Source organism: Sesamum indicum, linkage group LG3 (assembly GCF_026168435.1).
Source record: "Sesamum indicum cultivar Baizhima isolate 11 linkage group LG3, ASM2616843v1, whole genome shotgun sequence".
Taxonomy (NCBI): Eukaryota; Viridiplantae; Streptophyta; class Magnoliopsida; order Lamiales; family Pedaliaceae; genus Sesamum; species Sesamum indicum.
The window spans coordinates 21,178,896-21,201,815 of NC_142659.1; the positions used below are offsets into that span (position 1 = coordinate 21,178,896).

Here is a 22,920-nt window from a genome sequence, read left to right on the forward strand (position 1 = left end):
TTAATAATAATTTTTAATTTAACAATAATGTATTTATAATTATAATAATTTCCTAATTTATAAAAAAAGTACTTTACCATATAAAATATCTTACAGAATTAATGTTCGTTTAATAAATAATTTCTATAGTAAACTACTTTGAAAATATTTATTAAATAATAATTAATTTTAAATATATATTTATAATTTTTTAAATAATAAAAAAATTATAATTATGATAAATTTGGGTAGCGATTTATAATTTAGCCATACAGAAATAAGTACTTGTACCACATAAGTCCAAGTTTGAGCAGGGCAGCCGCTAGCAGTTCAGAGAAAATGGAGAAATGATATGGAAGCATGAAATTGATTCAGCAATCTTATGGCGTTGCTTGCTGCTGCCAGGAGACTCCAATCCCACAGATTGCGTCCACTGATGAAATGCTTCTCTCAGTTTTCACCTTCTCCCCCTCACCAAGTCATTCCTTCTCTACTTTCTTTCCCTCGAGCATTTCATCAAACACCTCGCAGACCGTGTAAACATACTCCTCATTTCGGCGGTTTCCCCGGCGCTTGCGGCCAAAGCTTTTACCACTTGATCAACTTTGCGGAATATGTAGACGACTCTGATGGAGATATCCAATTGGGCCTGCGTGAAATTCTTGAAAGAGTTGAAACGGCTAAGGACTTTGCTTCTGGTGATGAAGCTATAGCTTTTCTTGATAGTTCTGGTGTCAAACCCGATAAAGATTTTATCTTTTCGGTTATTTGGGCTTTGAGGGAAGAGTGGAAGTTGGCATTTTTAGTGTTCAAATGGGGTGAGAGATGGAATTGTGTTGTTGAAAAGACTTGGTGTTTGATGTTATGGTTGTTGGGTAACCATAAGAAGTTCAGTACTGCTTGGACTCTCATTCATGAGCTTCATCATGCTTCAAAGGACACTCAACGAGCAATGCTGATCATGATTGACAGGTGAAAATTGAACCCCTGCTTGAGACATTTCGGCGTTCTCTTATTTGTTTATATGCTGCTTCTGCAAAATCTAATGCTGGGATTAGCGAAAGACGGAACGTTTACTGATTAGGTTCACTGTGCAAATTGAACTTATTTATAAGAGAGGATGGTTCATATCATTAGCTTGTCTCATGCTTATAGGTGTAGTAGATAACAACAGATAAGAAAGGTTTCAGAACTGAGGTTATAATTTTTTTGATTCTCTTGGAAGGTCCAGCAGTTGAAATGTGGTTTCCTCGCGTGTTCTTGATTTTTATTATGTGAATTTTTGTGTTTTCAGACCTTAGTTATTCATGGTCAATAATAAAGGGATCAACTTCAGGTTTGTCCACCTAGTTAGACATATTAGATGCCACAAAATAACTTCTATGCCATTTTGTCACAGAATGTTCTGTTTTTAAAAATTTACCAGAAATAAACATGCACTCGACTTAGATGGCATATTCCTCTGGTTGGGAACGGTAAGTCAGTAATATACTATAAACTTTATGATGGAGAAGTCTGCGCTGAAAGATTAGGTCACACCTGAAGGAACTTTGATAGGTTTGTAAAGTTAAGCAGAGTCAGTTATAAATTTGGTTATGAATAGACGGGACAAATTCTGATAAAAGCTGCCTCATTTAAGTTAATTGGTGGCAAGCTTTTAATTCTTTGACATAGCCAAAATCAGCAAAAAGAAAGGACTTTAAGGTAAAGGTATGCATTTTCTCAGTTTGTGAAAGTACTTTCCATGTCGTTAATGTTCGGTAGTTCATAATTCTGATTGTAGGTTTGCTTATGGGGTTAATTTCAATTTACCCTAGGTTACTTGTTAGAAGAGGTGCAAAAATCACCTTTATGGGACAGAACTCTGATATACAGGTCCATGAATCAACAGTGCATATCTTGTTGGAGAACAATGGTCCACATTTGATGCTTCAGACAAACCTTAGGATACATTATATAATGTTTACCAAACCGAAAATATATACTCTGTAAACTGAGTCCTACAACCTACATAGAACTCCTAATAAAATTCATAAACTCAAATCCAAGTAAGATCCAAAGGTATTTATTTATTGTACCTGGCTATCTGTTGCTAATAGAGAAAGTCCCTTGAGTTAAAAAATAAGAGCATTGAAAATTAACTCAAAGAAATTATTCACATCTTCCTGTATACAGGCCTCCGATCTGCACCCTATTCTTAAAAATGTTACAACTCGACTCTACTTGTTTTACTCTTGCGACATTCTCTACTGGTAATACTACTCTCCAGAAAGCAAAAATATGTACATTAAAGGGAAGTTGACATTTTGTTTGCATTGAAGTACTATATCAGATTGAATTTTAACTTTTTGCATTTATTGAAATTTCTGAATTCAGATGCCATTGGCATTGTATCATCCACAAATGAGTATCCAAAATCTTGATTCATATTTCCATAATTTTTCTCTGGTTTTTTATTGTATTGTTTTGCAACTGGATAGGTATGCCGCTGCAAATTACACAGACAAGGCTATAGAAACATTCAACTTGATACAGAAGTTTAAATTCTCTCCTGAACAAAAAACATACTTCATGTTCTTGGATATTCTTTGTAAACATGGAAACATAGAAGAAGCAGAAGATTTTATGTTTCGAAATAAGAAGTTCTTCCCTTTGGGAACAGAGAGCTTTAACATAATTCTAAATGGCTGGTGTAACATAGAGATTGACATATATGAAGCTAAGAGGGTTTGGAGGGAAATGTCCAAGTGCTGCATTGAGCCAGATGAGACATCCTATACGCACATGATTTCCTGCTATTCAAGTGTAGGTAATCTATTTGATTCACTGAGATTGTATGATGAGATGAAGAAAAGGGGTTGGGTCCCAGGAGTGGAGGTGTATCATTCATTGATTTACATACTAACTCATGAAAGTTGCCTGAATGAAGCTCTTAAAATTGTAGATAGGATGAAGCAAACAGGTCCGAAACCAAACTCCACCACGTATAACCTTATTATACGTCCTCTTTGCGAGACTGAAAAGTTTGAAGAGGCAAGAACTATTTTAGCCAGGATGATCGGCGAAGACATTAACCCAACTATTGATACCTATCATGCATTGGTAAAGGGTGAAAGTTTAGAAGGAACATTGGGACTGCTCAATCACATGGAAAAAGCTGGTTTCGGTCCAAACAGGGATACCTTTCTTCTTATTCTCGAGAAGTTGTTCAAATTGGGTCAGCCTGAAAATGCATTAAAAATATGGTCAGAGATGAATCACTATGCGGTAAAGCCAGATCATATGCATTACAATATTTTGGTGAAAGGATTGGCTACATGTGGGTTGATTGCCAAAGCTAGAGAATTCTACTCTGAGATGATATCTGCTGGACTAGTAGATGATCCGTTGCTGAAGAAGCTCTTGGAAGAACCTGATCAACAGGGGTTTCATCCAAGAAAAGGAAAAGGACAGATGACAATCTTGCGGCGCGTAAAGAAAGGTAAAGGGTTACGGTATGGGAAAAGTAGAGTGGTACGAGTTAGAAAACATCATAAACAATGAGAAAAGAAGAGAGAAAGCCGAACTTCATATATTTGGCCTCAACTTTGAAGCCAGAATCAATCAGCTTTGGCAAGCTTATGATATGTTGATTCCAATAGAATATCCAGATCACTCAAGCACGGTAAGAACAGAGACCAATTGCCCATTTTGAACAGAGGAAGCAACCATGCTGCCCCTCACCTCAGCCATCTTCAGACCATGAACGAAGTATGTGACGTTCAGGGTGCTCTCGAGGAGCTGAAAGATGGATGATTACATTGGGATGCGTGAGATGGACGAGGTACTTAACATTTCGACCTAAACATCATTTCCCTTGATCTGCACAACATAGACACTTTAAAAGCCGCACTTAGAGCCCAAAGTGTCTTAATCATCTTGAGATTGAAGTCCATTTCAAAGTAATATGGTGGATTATGGACTGAAAGAGCAGTTTAGATCATATCCCATCTTTCCTATGGTGTTGCACTGTTGTTGATACCACTGAACTGCTTAAATGCTGCATAATAGACAACAAAATCATTGACACAGAGTTGCTCTTTTGGTAAGAAGTTCCGGAGCAAATGGTAGGTTGTCTGGGGATCTACAGTAGCATGGAGTAATTCATAGCTATTAAATAAAGCATTTGTTCTTTATTTTCTTTGTTTTTCAATTTAATTTGTCCTTTCCATGTCAAGGTGCAGCGTTTTTTATTACCTTATAGCAGAGAAATTAAAATAAACCATTTTTCTTCGCAATGCAAGAATAATTGTTACCATATATTGGGGAGGGTTACATAACTTACATTACATCCACAGATATCGAAAATTCCTGTACTGTACCTTTTTTCTTTTTTCTTTTTTTAGAAAATTCCCAAAATCTTTTTGCTGCAATCAGTATTTTCTGTCCAAAATTCTCATTGCGAAAAACTTAAATAAACACAGTAAAGTCAGTTCGGTTTTGTAGCCCTGACAAAGATAATTAACTATACCCATTTCTGTATTTTACCTGTTAAAAATTTTAAAATAAATACACAGTAAAGGCTGCAAAGGGCATAAGAGCAAGTAGAGTAAGATTCATACCCCCACATTTTAAAATATGGGTTATATGATAAGAAATTTTTTTATCCAAATAAAGTTCGTCCGAACCAAACAAATTACAGAACAAGTGTGATAGATATGCTTGTCATGTTATTGATTAGTTTATCAAAATTGTACACCAATCACATGACAAATGTATTGTACTCATTACATAATTGGTTCAGCTTCAATCAAACTCGACTTGAATTAAAATTTTCAAATATGACAGTCATCCAAACACCCAATCCACAAAGCACCGTATGTGGATTTGACCTAAAAAACTCAATATATTTCCGTCTTCCATGCCATTTCAATTCTAGTTAACTACGGCTAATGTTACATTCACATCATCAAACCGTAGATGCGCATAGTGAAGAACAGTGTCTCGATGATGACTAATAAGATGCATGCAAACTAGGAATCATCCGGATCTTCATGATCAACTTGTAAGCTAAAAGGTCCTATTCATTCTCATTCCTCTGCCTCCTAAGAATGTTAAAGTTCCTAAATTCATGGATGAACACTAACCACCAGTAGTTCCCAGTCATATTCTATCAGCATATCGGTTCCGTTTTTGTCAGTCGGCAGGAGCTTGCATAGTTCAGGTCGGTAGCCCGGTCTATCAGACACAAGAATTCTCTAGGAAATCACATAGCCGATGCCTGAACAAAACTCGAGAATTTGGATGACTCGTCACCCAAAAGTACCTGCGGGTTTCCCTGTTCGACCTGCAAGGAAATGAAACGCGAAACATTTACTCATGGTAGTAAATTTTGTTGTGTTAAAAGTTATAACCAATCACGAAATTACTAAAATTTCAAAGTGGACACTACTTTAGGTGTACCAGACCAACACCCATCACATTGGCCCTAAGATTAGACTTTTGGACCGATTCAAGTGAGCACAATGGTAGGCTCTCGCTGCGATAGGTCTAATAATATCAAGTGCCATGTTTTCGTATTGGGTTTGGACCGAGTAGGGTTTGGGTTGGAATGACGTAAAGTGTACAGATCCAGGCCTTTTATGGTACTACACAATCACGTCTTGGAGACGTTTTAGTCATTTCGAGGAGTCTAGATATTGGCATCACATCACTATCAAAAGAGTATCAGTATTCTACCTCAAGCGAAAACAACTTATCAACAATCTGGTTAACCTATGAATCAATCACCATTTCAAACAAGTTTCCACTTTTTGTTAGATACGGCCTCTGTTTAGAGCACGCGAAAATCAGTTGATAAGACAAACCAAAAACTGTTTCATGCCGTTCTCGGTGGTGTAAACTGAATTTTACAAAGATCAGTGCATAAAGTATGTGATAGTAGAAACATACCAGAATCCCCTGATCCAAAATGAAGATATTGTCCATGACTAAAACGGTGGAAATGCGATGGGCGATTGTGATAATAGTTCTGCCTCGACATTCACTTGAAATAGCTTTCTGCAGTGTGGAAGCTGTTTGAGTATCCACATTTGCAGTGCACTCGTCCAAGCAGAGTACCTGAATGTCCATGGTTGTAGATTCTGTCAGCGATATCTACCAAACCCATTAACTAACACCTCTAAGATTTGCTTCCGTCCAACAAAAGTCCTTGCGAGTCAAAATTTACGAATTTGTTGATATTAACAAAAAAGTCGGAAAAGAATCCATATTAACCCTCGATTAACTTATTATGCAGGTCAAATAAATCTCTTTATGATTCCCATTAATTTCATCTGCCATCATCTATTCTTGTACCTTAGAAGACTTGAGCAGCGCACGTGCAAGGCACAAAAGTTGTCGTTGCCCGACTGAAAACGTTGATCCAGACTCTTTTACATGGCTGTCTAGTCCACCTGCTGCTTCTATTTCCTCCTTGAGACAGCATTTTTCTAGAATGCTCCAAATCTTCTCATCACTGCTCGTCTCCAGTGGATCTAAATTGGCCCTAAAAATCGATGCAGAAACCAAAACACATTATAAATGCTCATTTTTTTTAGCACGCAAAAAATATATATCATGTATTTCCTTCACTAGGGAATGCTCAGACTACCTTAAAGATCCTTCAAACAAGAACGGGGTCTGAGGAACTATTGCAATGTTAGACCGAAGATCTCTAACGGGAACTCCAGCGATGTTCAAACCATCCAGCAGAACACATCCAGTACAAATTGGGTTGAGACGAAATAAAACATTCAAGATACTTGATTTTCCAGCACCCGTTCTTCCAACAATTCCAACCTGATTCAACCCCATGCAAGGTCTTTCAGACATACTATAAGTAGATTCTTCATAGAAATAATTTATACATAAGAGATTTTGAATCCACTTGGTAAATATTCGACTCCCTTTACCAAAATACATGCACACAAGCAAGAAATTTATCATGAGAATCGAGACTAACCCAAGTTCCTCCAGGGATATGAAAAGAAACATCAAATAATGCAGGGGGCAAGGATGGTTTATATCGGAGGGTCACATTTTGAAGCTGTATTTCTCCTTTAGATGGCCAGTTTGGATCAGAGAGACTTTGTCCTGTCAGTTTCTCCTGAGGGATGTCCATGTACTGGAGCAAGAGAAAAGCGTCAGCGCTTCATTAGCATGCTTAAAACAGCGGAAAAAATCAAGATTTATCTTCATCTAACTCACCTGAAGAACCCTCTCGACCGCAACCATCTCCTTCTCTGTTTCAGTGAAGCTTGTCAAGAAGCTTCCCAACAATGATACAATTGGGGAAGCATAAGATAGAGCCAGCCCAACCTATGGAAAGAAGATTCAATGTTAGTAATGGACAAGTGTGTTCAATCCTTTCAGAGCATTTCAAATTTGTTTTTTGTCATGTTGCCGTGATTTCAGTAGCATAATGCTTACCAGCCCAGGTGTACCTAGACTGACAGGGAGATGTCCGTGCATTCCAACAATTGCCATCACCGCGACAAAGGAGACAATAAATGCTGCTAACAACTAAAATAAAGTTCATCTCTTAGCACTTGTTAGGAAAATGCAAAACATGAGAGGAGAAAAGAAAGGAAAATCAAAATCAAATGGAAGAACAGACAAATTTGTCATATGAGGAATGCTCCTACATCACGGTCGCTCAAGTTTACTCAAGTTTGTCATACTAGGATAGGATTTTGTTGAACTATAATAAACTGTATATACTAGGACACCTTAAAATATTGTGAAATTACTTATTTGCACATGGAAATGAAGTGCATGCCAAAAAGGAAAAGATTATGTTAAAGTGTAGTATCGGATTAAGCTCTGAACTCCATCAGCACCAGTTCAAGTTTTTGGATACTTGAACATCAGGGGCTTAAACAGAATAAAAAATGTGAAAGTTCATAGTTTCTGCACAATATGCATCGAATATAAAGGATGCAGTTATATGTAATAAGCCCATGGAGCATACCTGAAGGCGAAGGGAGAGCCATAAACTTGCAATAATTTCTGTATAAGAGGTCCGCTGATATGTTTGCACATGCTGCATGAATCTGAATAAGAAAAAATCCTGTCCAAAAGAATAATCAATTGGCATCTCCAAACAGGACAAGCATGCTTAGAATAGTAATATATAAAAACCAAAGTAAAGAGAAGTAAACTCCAAATAACAGGAAGCATAATCGACATACGTAAATCAACTACACTTTACCACAGAATTAAAGGCTCTAATAGTTGAGGAACCATCTAACGTCTCTGTAAATGAGGCATAAATAGGCGAACGAGAAACACTGTCCAGTCTTCGCAATTCCCGCGATGTTGATCTGTAGTATACCTGAAAATTCTTATGTTTAGTAACTCCTACACTTAAATTCTTGTATCCTATTTTAAGTTGTTAAACCTGTTACAGCCAATTGGTCAATGGCATGTAATAAAGATACAAAAGATAAATGCCAGCTTAAACATAATGCTAAGAAAAACTGTCTACTGCTCGTTTTGATACATCCAGCTTCCAGAATTAAGGAAGCAGTCTTTAGTTTAATTACCACATATCCGAAAACTTTTATATGACTAAAAGATATTTCTTGTCCTATTTTCTCCTTGTCCAGATTTTGCACTTTCTAAAGAGCTCTACCTCATGCCATTGGACTTTTAAAACTAGATAAAGATATGCTACAAACCTGCAATTTGCTATACATAAACCAAAAGGGTACTAAAAGCAGCAAAAGCATGACCTGCATATACAAGAACTCCTTCAGTGATGAATATTCATTCAAATAACAGTTAGAGAATAATAAATTTCAATTTTTAAGAGCTAGCACACAAGTTGAACTACAAGGGGCTCTATGTACCTGTACAAATGACAAAACTACGGTGATTCCTAAGAGACCCACAAAATTGGCGAGGAGAATGTTGAGAATAAATGGAAGCGAATCATCAATGGTATACAGATCTGACGACAATCTATATAAAACGGTTAGTGTGGAACAGAGAAAATGACAGATCTATTTATTGAAAACGGAACTGTATGCTACCTGTTTAATATTCTTCCAGTTGGGGTCTGATCAAAGAAACTAACAGGTGCATCAATAAGGTTATGCAGCAGCTGATCATGCACTCTAATAGCAGCCCGTAAACCACCAAATGCAAATAAAAATGCTCTCATCAAAGTCAGGGACGAGTTCACCAAACAAAATATACAGAGTATGACCTGCAAAATCAAATAAGAAAACATCAACCAAGTCTATACATCCTGCAACTCAATCCTGGTCTTCCTGTGAACGTACAGTCAAATATGGCCCACAGGGGCAGTAACAATCACTTCCTAAAACTTCTTACATGTGCTAGTTCTGATTTCTACATCGAGCTTTTTATCTTTTATTGAGCACAAGCTCAGTTCAAATTTATGCCAGTAGCAGATAATTGATATGAAGACTTGTGTTTCCTTCACAAAAGAGCTCCTTGACGACCCTATTCCACTCTTTCTTTCCATCGTTTTCCCTTTTTTCAACCTTGTAGAAATAGGAGTTGGAGGGGAATTGCCAAAAAATGCATGAATATCATCTTCCTGGACCGTAATATTAATCTTGCTTTAAGTTTCTTCCCGAGAAGAACTTCTCTACATTTCCTCACCCTAAAGGTATGGGCATATCAAATAAAAGCTCATCTGGTTAAAAAAATTACATTACACTTCCGATACTCACGTTTACATAACAAATTTCCTTCCTAAAGATCGGATAGCCCTTAGGAAATTTGTGATGACATGACCGTTGGGAGTTTGTTAGTGTAATTTTTAGAGGAACTTACTGTAGGGATGTCTATGTAAGTAACCCTAAAGTACAAAACAAGAGCATCAACATGCTTATTATGTTACCAAGTGCAACTTCTACGTAGTCAGAAAGTTCTGGTTTCAAGAACTCTGATTAGACATCCATGCACTTCCAAAAAACTAACTGCTCACCAGATAAAAGGTGGTCGAATACTTGCTAAGGCTGCTTCCCGTCGTGTCAACCCAAAACGACAACCACAGATCATTCCCATTACGAGAAGCTTGCATCAAGATTGCTGAGAGGCACGTCACTACTGTTATGAACCAACCACAAAATGCAGCATAGTTTCTGGAAGAGGTGCAAACAGTTAAAATGGATTGTGAAAATTTGGTTACAAGGTTCTCTTTATCCCTTGATTTGAGAAAGCAGTAGCTCACTTGTATACTGTTGATTCCACTCTTCCCTCTTTCCTGGTCTCGACCTCAACAATGTCTTGGCCTTCAGTAGAAGTGCTTATACACTCAACTTCCTGGGCTTTGTCTGATTCACCAGAAATATTTAATAACTTTTTACTGTTTTGTCCTTCGGCCAATGTGCTAAACTCGTTTGGTGACAAAAACGATATGTAGGAAGTAACTGATGAGTCAGCTGGACCTCCCACCCATTTCACATGTCCTTTATCCAACACAACCACCATATCAGCTACATATATTGCCTGCAAAGGGGTGGTAACATCTCAAAATTACTAGCGCATAAGCTCCGAAGCTCATTAATAACGAAATTAACAAGGTTCCAGCTGTTTTTAAGGAAACCTTAAAGGCTGCTAGCTATTGAATAAGTGACATCAGAGTTGGAGAAGATTTTAAATATGAATCACGGTCACAAATTTTCAAAATGTCAATCATGTCTGTCCTTATTATCCATGGAATATCTAGCTACAAACAGCAATTATATCAATTACAGCAATTATCACTTCAAATTCTACAGTTGAACTTCCTTAGCAGGTATCTACGGCCAGGCAACTGAATTAGAGAAATAGTCAAACCTGAATATTATGTGTACAAAGAATGCATGTTTTCTGGTTCATAAAAGGGCCAAGAATGGCATTTTGTAGAATTGAGCGAGCAACATGTGCATCAACTGCACTCAGAACATCATCAAGGAGGTATGTGTCGGAGCCATGATAAAGAGCCCTGTCCATCCCGATAATAAATTAAAGACTTGGGAGAAGATAAAATGATGTATCATATTCTCCCAACAAGTACTAACCTGGCCAGGGCAAGACGAGCTCTTTGTCCGCCAGATAAATTAAACCCTTTCTCACCAATACATGCCATGTCACCTCCCATCATCAGTGAAATATCTAGATCCAGACTACATGCCTGTAATATTTCTGTGTATCTGCTCCGGTAAGAGGACAAAGAGATATTCATTTAAATTATGTAAATTGGAAAAAATTTAAATGTATCTCAAGGGGGCAGACTAATAAGCAATAAACGAGATTTAGAATACTTATTGGAATTAAAACTATCATAACCTACACATTTGCCATTCATATAGATACTTAATATCACCTTTTTTGGTCATAGTCCTTTCCGAGTAAAATATTGTCACGGATAGTTCCAGACAATATCCAGGGGACCTAAAGCATACGTGGAGTATGAGATTTTGCTCTGAAACAAAGCACAAAGATGATATTAGGAAAAGAAATTAACCTGTGGTACATATGCTCTGGATCCAGTTAGATATACAGATCCATTCATCAGTCTCGTCTCGCCTAGGACCAAGTTTAATAGGGATGATTTACCTGATCCAACCTGTAATACAAGTATATATTCCCAGCTTACTTAAATTTACTATGTCAATGGGGATCTTGTTACAAAAGTATTTAACTGCAGCTCATTGGCCGGTTCCTGTGTGTAAAATTGACTCTCATGTTTATTGTAGAAAAATCCAAATTGTGTAGCAGATTCATTTTGACAATATTTAACTCATCCTTAGTGTATGCTTCAGAAATATGGGAAAATCAACCACTATAGGAAAAGAAATTATAGAAGCTATTCACATAACTAAGTTTGACAAAAATAACTAGTTGCATACATTGGAAAATATGAGAAATTTTACGACTTAAATTCTTTGCAATATCACAGTAATAGATTTAGCATCTAAGCTAGAATAATGATTTTAGGAATATCACCTCTCCGATAATTGCAACCATGAAACCCTTTGGAACAACGAGATTTACATGTTCTAATACCAGATCAAATCCCTTCTCATCATAGCTTGACCATGTACAAGATGCATCATTGATGGAGACAGCAGTATCTTTGGAATCAAACTTCTCATCATAGAAAATCGGAGAAGAATGTTCAAGCCCAAACTCACTTTCATGACAAGAGAGGTACTTGCTCAATCGTCTAGTAGATATAGCTGCCTGGAGAAATTATGATCCAATTCATATATCTTGACATGCAAAGGAAATTATTTCAGACCAAGAGCTCGAAACTTACATCTATCAAACCATTGATGACCCATGGGAATGAGTTTAGAGGAGAGATCAAATTATTAAACAAAGCTAGGCAAGTGAAAACCTGAAACTCAACTCAAGTGATTTAAGAATCATCAAAGTAAGCTTAGTTCTTTAGCAAGCAAATATGGAAGTGCTGACAATACCGTTGCGGCATCAAGCTGGTGGCCCAGTAAAGAATAGAGTCCAAATGTGAACAAAGAGAAGAGAGTAGGTGTTGTTGCCCAAAAGAACACACACCACGCGTCCAAATATTTCCTAGTCTGATAAAAAGAGAGGAGCTCGATATAAGTTCAAGGATATGGAGCCACTTCCTATTCTACAGACTAACGTACAACCGTGAATGACACTGAATTAAATCCTTCTTACTGATAAATATTGGACTTCAGAGGACCTTGTCTTTGTCAACCAGCTTGCAAAAAGAAGCTCCCAGCCATACATCTTTAGAGTACGGATATAAGATAATAATTCTGCTGTCTTTCTAATCCTGGAAAATGACGTATATATCATAATTCTGAATTTAACACAATAGAAGCATTCTGCAATTCCAAATCAAAATAGATCAGGTAATCCCTTGTGTATTACCTAGTAGGAATCAGGATAATCTCCTGTTTCTGGTTTATCTACTTTCTTTGCTTAGATATATGTTTATTTAGCTGAACCCCACAAATCCTTGTATTTATTATCTTCACTTCGTATTTTCTTTTAGTATCTGGTAGTCTCAGATAGACCAAATGTGAGTAGTATGCAGGTTAGCTGAGGGATTTTGAAGATAATGATTGTTGTTGTACAGCTTAAAAAATGAGGATTCTTGATTCTGTCTTGTGACTTTAAAACCAATTGCTACCATACATGTATGAGAAGGACTAATGCAATGGAAAATCTGTGAACATGAAAAATGATGCCATGAGGACACGCACAATGGTCTAGGGGTTTCAACCATTGAAGCTGCAAAAATAGCAGTCAAATATAATTGCATTACTCATTGTTAGTGTTATAAGTGAACAGCCCTAGATAAAAATTTCAACACAAGAAAAACATATTAAGAAAACTCAGTTTTAAAAAAAACAAATTCATCCTAAAACATTCTAGGAATTAATCATGGAGTTCTGAAGAATAAGTATATAATACCTTTCATCCTTTTGCTCCATCATATTTTTGGTGGCACTTGCGATCAGATTTGCAATCCATTTGTTAACTGCAAATGTGATCGTAAATATCCAACAAACAAGAAAATGTCAATATTTGGTAAGTAAAGAACATCTCAAATTGAACCAATGGTAATTGAAATCATATTTGGGCATAACCATTTTTGCTTATTGAAAAAAAAAGATAATAACGTAAGATAAATGTGGCTTAAGGTCTGTTGAGCACTTACGATTACCAGAAAACTTAAGAATCCCAAGAATTTAGGAAACAAATCTAATATAGTTATGGAAATTAGTGAAAATTTGTGAATTATTGCAATAAAAAAATTCAAAGAGTTATAAACATTTAAAAAATCATAGTTTAAATATATTTCACCACAATAACTTAATTCACTTCATTTCATACATGTTACTCCGAATCGAAAAGATTATAATCACACACACATATACACAATCATGTTTGTATGTTGGTGTAGATGTGGGCCTCCATATCATCCCTATCAGATGACACATTTGCTCCACTAACAAAATTTAATCTCAAAACACTCTAGGGTTCTCATGCTTCTTGCATGGTCGACAGACCCATCCCAGCAACACCCGCATGCCATCGGTCGCAGCCACCTGGCTATACGAACATGCCTCTACCACATGAACTGCTGCACATGTAGCGCCAACTGTAAATACTATTACTGTTCTAGCTACCAGTAAGATATTCCACATCTTCCACAATTCTCTATCTTTCAATTTTTATTATGCCAAAGCTCTTTCACTGACTTGAATACTGGGTGATTTTTGCCAGAATTGTTCCTAGCTACCATAAACATTGTCATGCCTACGCCCCCAATCTCCAAAGGACCAAGGTTCCTTGTGCTCGAATCAACCTTGAATTCTGATTGAACCAACCTGAAAACTTGATCTACTCGTTTAGTTCAATCAGTTTGGTCCTATTACGGGGAACAATTTTTTCAAGAATCTCTAGTTTCCTTAACTGTTGAGCAAACTATTGACGATCTCAGAGATTCACACAAGAATAAAGAGATTCATTAGGCCACCTGATCGCCTTTATCATAATTGAAATTCTAGCAGGGAGAAACCTCACTGATTGGGGAGAAAACTCAATCCTTGATGCCCTGCACAGTTGTCTTAAGCAAATGAACCCATAAATAAGTAGGTCTTTCTTGCAGACCAATCTTCTGCCAAGTCCTTTGGCCAGCTCACACAATAATCAAGACTCAGGGAATAGAGTTGATTCAACTTTGCTCATAAGTTGTCCGGCAAGAATTGAGTAAGAATTTCTAGATGAGACTAGATGACAAGTAGGATATGATTAGATTAGGGGATCTGATTGGCTTTTGATTAACTCTTTACGTATGGAGCTCATCTAAAAACATGTATAAATAGGGCTTTGTTCAGTTTAAATAACATATATAAAAAGTTCTGCAGTTTTAGTTGTCACATTCACGGTTATATTCATCGCCAACAAAATAATATGCTTCCTTTCAATAATGTTTGCATAAGAATGAAACAGTAATCCTAAATAAAGATGTAGAAGTGCATAACAAACAATTTTTGTTAACATACCTGGTATTAGCAAAATAGTTATAGCAACTCCAGAGACAAAAGCAAACTTGACTTGTTTGTATAGTAAATATAGAGCAACTCCTATTTGCAAGGGTAAGCTGATGCAATTACACAAGTACAAAGAGTAAGATATTGTCTAACTTTATAACTGTGAAATTGCTGATGCTATTAAATGATGGCAAAGTTCAACATTGGGTACCATACTAACCCATTCACCAATATAGCTATGTAAATTATAATTTCTAACTCCCACGACCCACTTGTAAATCTCACATACAACTACTTCAAAACTGATGCTTGATACTCATGTCCAAAGAGTATTGCTTAATGCCACAAGTCATACCTAGAGTTGATGTGATTTCACTTAGGCCATCAAACCACAAGTTTGAAAGTACTACAAAGAAATGTCCTCTTTATCATATATATTGTATTCAACTAAAATGGTTTGAAAGTTGTTTCAGATAAATGTTATCTTTACCTCATATATCATATCCTACTAAAACAAAATGGGCGAAATCAAACTCAGTGTTTGAATCTAAAGATATCTAGTAAAGACATAGTACAATAGAAATACTTGATTTTGAATGCTGTAATGATGTTTTTAGAAATACGACCTCCACACATCATGAACACTGTTGCATAGGTTCACAATTCGATCTGCATCCACGGACATGAATGTTTGAATTTCTCCCTCGGAAAATTTTGATTTCTCTGCTAAGCTTACACAAAGACACTGAGAAAAGATATGCATGCCATAAGCAATATAGGATCATTTCTTAAACATGGAAAGATAGAGACATGTAAAAGGTGATGAGACAACACTATCTCATTATGCGAAGAAAGTCTTTAAAAGAACAAAAAATCAAAAATAAAGATCAGATCAAATTTCATGATGCCACATTATTGATTAATAAACAAATATGCAGAACATAGGAACACACAGTAGAGAGCCACGCACATGCATAAATATATCATGAACTTATCTATCAATGTATGCACGGTTTGCTTTTGTTGCGTCATGTTGACGAAATTTACCTTTCGGTAGATGATAGTCATAATACTCGATCTCAACTTCAGCCTAAGTTGTGAAAGACGAAATGAATATTGTGTATCAAGAAAGGATCTGCACCATCAAATTGTAAATTAAGACGCCACTTTCACATACAACCAAGCATCACCTTATACTAAAAACAATGCACAAATGCAACTCTGTTTATAATAAGAATTGATAATACTAGTAGTTCTAATAACCATCAAGAACAAAAGTTCTGACCGGACAACAGCTTATTTTGCTATATTCCAATACATTCATCCTAGAATGCTACTTTCTCGTAAGTACATTGAAACAAGAAGATCATCATGAAGAAGAACTCCTGTTTCTACCTAATAACTTCGCAGCTAGTCTACCACTGACTTATGTAAAATAATCCATGCACTTCACAATAAGTTTATCCAGCCTCCAACTGTTACACATAATAGAAGATCCAAATGCCTCTTTGTCCTTTTCCTTTCTTTTTATGGTTAAAGTTAATTTTTATTAATTTGAACATCAATAAAGGCCATCAAATCTGGAGGAAGGTCATAAACACCCATCCCTGGATATTAGTTTTCCAAAGGCTTTCTTATTCTTGCGGTTTATGAAGGTAACATTAGATGTTATAGAAATAAATAAACTATTCTCCAAGAAAAGGAATAAAGTTGTATTGGCAGATTCCGTTCAATTCATGTACCTCAAAGCAGATGAACTTTATATTTAAGTTGGCCTACAATTGAACAATATAAAGTAGAGATTACATAGAAAGAAGTCTGTCACTAATTTTTAGTCTACAGCTAATCATATTGACAAGATGGCGATAAAATGTCCTTTGGTGTATTTCAAGAAAACTTCCAGAACATGCAAGTACTTTTGAGTTAATTACCACAGTGCTAAAGTGTAAGTTGAAAAACATTTTGTCAAATCCCAAGAAAAGGTTCAACTACTGGAGTTTTCAAGGTCAATGAAATGCTGGTGCAACAGAATGGAGAAGATTAACTTTTTATGCATGCAGCACAGCCTTCTTCATGCTAGAAGAATGATAAATTAAAGTCGTAAGGCGTATAAAAATTGGACAAATTTTGTAAAGTAGCAAAATTACTTTAAAACTGATACCAAGCCCAAGGATATTGCAAGGACATAACCGTCGACGCTCCTGGAACCTGTTCAATGAATATTTATGCACTTTCATTCCACTAGTAACTCGTGCTTTTCAGCAGTAATTTATTGCAAAGTAAATACAGCAGTTTAAGAAAATGTGAATTAGTATAAAGTAAGTAATTGAAGTATGTCTTCGGAATGATTTGCATTGTATAAAATACAAAAAACACTAATTCCTCATATATCTAAAAGCAAATACACACAAGAAAGCCCATTCTTTTAACCTCCACTAGGAATATATTAAAGGTAAATATAACTTCATAAACAGTCCATTAATTCACACTGACCAACTATTACCTTTATACAGAAATCATTAGTTCCAAAAGGGGCCTAAGGATTTGAAATCTGATGTTTACAATTGACGCATTTTAATAGTATCAGCATATCTGAAAATAGTTTGAATGGTATAACATTACAATGTAATCAATGGTAAAATTGTGCAACCATCACCAAAGTAAAAGTACATTACATAATTTCAGCATTCAGATGCAAACTCAATTTATGGTTAACCAAACAGAATAACCATTTCATCTCCATTGCGAGAACTGCATTGCCTAAGAACTAAGTCACCTTAAATTCATAAAAAGTGATTGCAATTTCAGAACCCGTTTTGATGCTACACTTAGTTTCTCAAATATCTGAAACATAAGAAGCTATATAGGTGAAGTAATTAAGGAAAGTAAACCTTGCTGAAGAAAACGTATTAGTTTATTGAGAAGTAGAGGTCCCGCAAAACCTAGGCAGTCGTTAAGCACCTGCAATGAAGCTAGCAATCAAGCTCGTATGGATTTACTTATCAATGTTGCAGTCTGTAAAGGACCTGGAGATTACCATTCAGAAAGTTCAAGCCTACAGAAACTCTAAAGAGTCCTAAACAGCTCCAAGAAACAAAGCAGATGACTCATTTTGAGTAGAAACCAGAAAATATAAGCAATGGATTTAACCTTTCGGTTGTAAGTTCACTATATATAACTGTTGAATAAGATGAGAATTGCCTCCATGGTGATAAAGTATGTTACTTGACATAATCATACAGCATGTGCAGGTCATAATAAAACATGTCATGCAACCATGATAACCATATCAAGAGCTAGCAATTCTAGCAATTCTAAATTTGCATGAGGAAAAAACTCAGAAATAAAACTACAAAAAGACTGGACACTTCAAGAAATTACTGAACATACTTTTCCTCAGGTCACCATAAGACAATTCCAAGAAACAATCCAACTAATTATTCATCATACCTTGCTGCGTATCACTAGAAATCATGTTTTATATAATTTCTATCAAGTTAGTTATAGTAGCAAGAATCAATACTTTTGGTGCTAAAAATTGCATCACTAAACTACACAAGTAAAAAATGTGGGATTGTTTTAGAACATAGAAGAAAGAGAAATCAGTGAAGTTGGTTCCTATTAATTTATGCTGGCTACAAACACAAACTAGGTTTCTCATATGTAATATTAATAATTGTAGAATCCCCTTTTATATCACCTGTGTTAAAATTCTCTTTCTTAATAATGTTGGGAGCTAACAAGATAGGAAAGGCATAACCTTTAGCAGATCGGCACAAAAATATAAATTACCTTGAACAAACCTATGCAGAAATATGGCCATCCATATGCTAAGCATATCGTCTTGAATAAGGAAGGGCCACTAAGATTATTTCCTTTTTGAGCATCCCACATTCTCAATAGCAGAGCATGGCAAGATGAAGGATCCATGTCAATAGGTAGCTGAAGTAAATCTTCAAAGTCAAGTTGCTTGTTTACGCCATGTTGCATCACAGGATCAATGGTTTTGAATGTCATCACACGCCAAATTCTACATACAATTTCCTTCAACAGTAGAAAAGAAGTATGAACTTAGGTACTATGATAAACCAGAAAAGATGGAACAGTGTACTGCAAGAACTGACAAAGGTCCATCACTTCGACGCTTAACAAAGCATCTCGTTTTAGGGGCACTATACTATTAAAGATATTGTTGTGCTTAGGATGAGTTTGAATGTGTAAATGTACTTACTGAATCCCTAAATTGACGTTCTTCAGTATCCCTTTGGTAGGGGAGAAGTGAGTCCACCATTGAACTAACAATATCCCAATGCAAACAAGGTAGATTAAGTGAATCATAAAAATAGAAGACTAACCAACTTTCACATTGCATATAAACACAAGCACCTAATGCCAAAATGTCACATACAACATATACTTCTGCCATATATAAGTATATGAACAACACTATTTTGACCTAACTTTATGAAGTATCATGAAAATGTCTAAAAGGAAGATGTGCAACAATACATGTTCCCAGAAAAATATAAAATCAATGAATATTTTAGGAACTTACTAGAGACTATGTCTTGGAATGTGAGCTTAGAATGAATTTAAAATTATATTTATGTCTTTCTCATGCATAATTTATTTAATTTTTCTCAAATAGGAATTAGAAGCATGGTAAAAAGACAGGCTCATCTAACAAGACACACGTAGCTATCTCGATTTGCTTTCCTTCTCCATTCCAGTGACAAATGCTTGTGGCCTTGAATATTCTATTCTAGATGTCAGTTAAGATCTATAGGTCTTATATTACCCAAACTGTAAAACATCCATCATAATTTATCTAAGAGACACACCTTAAAAGAATTAAAAGAAGAAAAGAAAGATTCCCAAGCTTTCCAAGTGGAACATAAGACTTCCATGAAATTAGTAATACCTGTTTCTGTAAGATGCAACCTTCATTCTGATTATGTTTATTAATATTCCAAATATGATATCAGTGATAGTCCCACAGATCTCCTTAATCCATCTTACAACCTGTAACAAAAGATGAGATGAAAGACAAATAAAAGAGGGATTTCAAGAAAAGATTTGAGGCATGCATTCAATCATTACCATCTTTTTTTTTTTCTTTTTCTCTCTGGCACATTCTTGAAACTGAGGAGAAAATGGGGGCTTCTAAGAAGAACTTATGGAACAAAGGTAATGCCAGCTATTTCGTCTTTACCAACTCCATAGTGATTAAATTGCTTAGCTTTAACTATTAGAGGTTTTACACATAGCTACAGACACCGTTCTACGAATCTTTGAATTAATATTTCTCATATAGGGCAACTATTTGGAAAACTAAGTTAACTTCTTTCATTTCTCAGTCTAAGCTTTCATTCCTATAGACATTTCAATTGATAATAGATTATTATGTGGATACTAAGATCCTTAAACACAATGCTGGCTCTTTCACCTCATTTCTACTTTGCAATAAGTGATGTCCATACAGCAGATAAAGAAACATAATTCAAAAGGCATTATTTAAGCGAAGACCTCTAGAATCATTTTCTGGAAAAGATCACCTGAGGCGAAGAAAAAACTATTTCAAGTCGAGGTATCATGAGGAGAAATTTTATGGTCCACCAAAAACACAGGAAGCCACTGCACAAGACATCCGACCAAGTTCCACACCTTGAAACAATCAGAATAGCCACCTGAATATCAAATTGAGAATTCAGAATATCACTCTCAGAACACAAAAAGAAAGCTGCGCTTTCTGGATTCTGAACAACAATATCAAAGTTTAGCCTTACCCAGACTGGGAACTGTGAGCATGTATACAGCCATTCATGAAATAGAATGGATTGCACATGTAGTCTTCTCCTCAAAAGCATAATTATGTCAAAGGATGCGATGCATGCTCCAAAACCAGCAAGAATGGAGATAAAAATATTTGCTGAAAGATATACCTGTGTGATTGCAGAGGATTTAGAGCAAGGAACAAGAACCCGTCAAAGAGAATGTGCCACTTAAAGCTTGAAGTGTTACGTATAAAAAGGCTAACCAGACAGACTAGGTTTCATGTTTAGAGTCAAAGTTGAGAGGAACACAAATAAGCGATTCTAGAACACAATCCCCTCTTTATGAGTTGTAATACATGAAGGAAATTCCATTGCAATTTAAATGCTAGAGTAATATTTTCATATCAGTACACTTTTTCATAACCATTTCTGCAGTTATAATACATATATGAAGTTCCATTGCAAAATTAAAATGAAGATGGAAATAAAGAGAATTAAACATCGAAATTTAAACTTGTGCATTCAATTTTACTCCCAGAAACAAGCAAGTCTACGATTCATCCAAGAAAACAGAGAAAAAGAAGATCAAGTCCATCGGCATACCCTCTTCCATTGTTTCTGGCGCCTATTAATAATCGCAAGCACCACAACCATAACCAGAGTCAGTATGTTGACTCCAAAACCAAGCACTGTGAGACTGTTAAAGAAGAAACAAATCAAGATTCTTTTTCCCTTTCACAGTATAATTTGTTGAATGATGATAATAACATCAAAGCACAAAATTGAAGGATATAGATCGTCAAAACACTCTGAGACACCATTCTGGTCCCACACCTGTAAGAAACAAGAAGAACCAAGAACTCTTGTTAAAAATCACCACAAAAGAACAAAGAAAAAGCACATAACTGTAGACCAATGTCAGGGTTACGACCATACCAAGATACAGAAGAAAGCATGCAACGATGTAATAATTCTTTCTCATCGCTAAACATTTCTTGGGGAGGGGGGGGGGGACAACATTTCTTGAAAACCCCATCTCTTTTTCCTCTGAATTCTTTGAGAAAATTCATATGAACCATGCAAAAAAGGCTCATAACTAATCAAAGGCTCAAGAAATGACGGGCTAAACCCAAGTGAGAGCACAGAGTGAAAAATGAACAAGAAACTGATTCTTGAAAATCCGTTGAGAACTTTTCAAGAAAATGCTAACCCAAGTAAACAACACAACGTAAACCAACGTCTGCTAATTCAAAATACAGAACCGCAACGGTAAAAAATTTCACATGCATTAAGAGTTCCGAAAAACAAAGAATTTTTTTTAAAAAAAAAGAAAAAAAAGAAAAGGTTTTCGTACGTATGGAGAATCAGGGCAAATGAACTTCATCAAACCCATAATTGAAATGCAGTCACCGAGCGCATTAAACAGTAAGGCTGGCTATGAATTTTATACTATGTCATGGTGGCTAGAGAAACGAATGGACGCGTGGCGAGACACGATTCGCTACATGAAGTAGTGCTTGTTATACCCGGAGTACTCTAGCTTTGCCCCGAGTGAGGGGGGGGGGGCATGCTCACTTGTTCATGCGGGAATCGGGAATGGGCACAAAATTAAAGATACTCGGTGGGTCCCACATTGTGATCAAGTGGGGCAGGGAATATTGCACCTGTCTCTGTGTATGCTTACACGTGGCACGTAAGTGTGGTGATTGGACTTCGAGCTTCAATTTTTTGCTTTACAGTCCCACTTTGATATTTTTTCTTTTCATTTTCCTTTATGCTTTGCTTTTTTGCTTTTACTTTTTTTGCGCATTGTCTGACTTCCCACCATTTTATAATTAAAATTTAATTATATTTTTAGTTCCATAATTATAAGAATAAAATATATTTCGTTCTCTTAAATTATTCGTCTATAATAATTATTTTTTAAATTAATAAAATATAACATTTATTCCTCAGAATTATATTTTTAAACAATATTATCCTTATATCATATATATATTTAGTTAAAAAAAAATTTTGTTTAGTAATTTTATATTTTAAATTTAAATAAAGGATATCTTTTATTTATAATAAAATAAAATACAATTAGTGAGTTAAATAGTTCAAATTTTATTTTTTTTACAATCTTAAAGTTA

The 22,920-nt window shown here is 35.7% G+C and overlaps 2 protein-coding genes across 3 annotated transcripts; one reads left to right on the forward strand and one right to left on the reverse strand.

Annotated features, from left to right (window-relative positions):
- The first annotated feature begins 233 nt into the window (after positions 1-233).
- LOC105158305 (Tetratricopeptide repeat (TPR)-like superfamily protein) lies at positions 234-4,154 on the forward strand. Its single transcript, XM_011075019.3, has 2 exons — positions 234-951; positions 2,460-4,154. Exons 1-2 carry the CDS (start codon positions 362-364, stop codon positions 3,520-3,522), a joined length of 1,653 nt encoding a protein of 550 aa, XP_011073321.1. The 5' UTR covers positions 234-361; the 3' UTR covers positions 3,523-4,154.
- A 514-nt stretch (positions 4,155-4,668) lies between these two features.
- Positions 4,669-22,284, reverse strand: ABCC13 (multidrug resistance-associated protein 11). 2 transcript variants are annotated; one of them, XM_088878537.1, is made up of 36 exons: positions 22,140-22,284; positions 21,578-21,619; positions 21,389-21,475; positions 20,798-20,953; positions 20,567-20,698; positions 19,933-20,033; positions 19,243-19,306; positions 18,804-19,055; positions 17,903-17,972; positions 17,159-17,219; positions 16,059-16,146; positions 15,638-15,756; positions 15,024-15,121; positions 13,426-13,492; positions 12,664-12,781; positions 12,441-12,557; positions 12,278-12,358; positions 11,965-12,201; positions 11,483-11,584; positions 11,342-11,409; positions 11,037-11,168; positions 10,813-10,960; positions 10,205-10,482; positions 9,959-10,115; positions 9,033-9,208; positions 8,850-8,961; positions 8,679-8,732; positions 8,210-8,332; positions 7,970-8,068; positions 7,429-7,521; positions 7,207-7,317; positions 6,962-7,123; positions 6,611-6,798; positions 6,316-6,505; positions 5,911-6,078; positions 4,669-5,305 (listed from the first exon to the last, which is right to left on the reverse strand). In XM_088878537.1, exons 1-36 carry the CDS (start codon positions 22,176-22,178, stop codon positions 5,225-5,227), a joined length of 4,371 nt encoding a protein of 1,456 aa, XP_088734663.1. In that variant the 5' UTR covers positions 22,179-22,284; the 3' UTR covers positions 4,669-5,224. The 2 variants fall into 2 exon arrangements, with proteins under 2 accessions (XP_088734663.1, XP_088734664.1); XM_088878538.1 differs by lacking the exon at positions 22,140-22,284 and adding an exon at positions 21,722-22,095.
- Between the last annotated feature and the right edge of the window lie 636 nt (positions 22,285-22,920).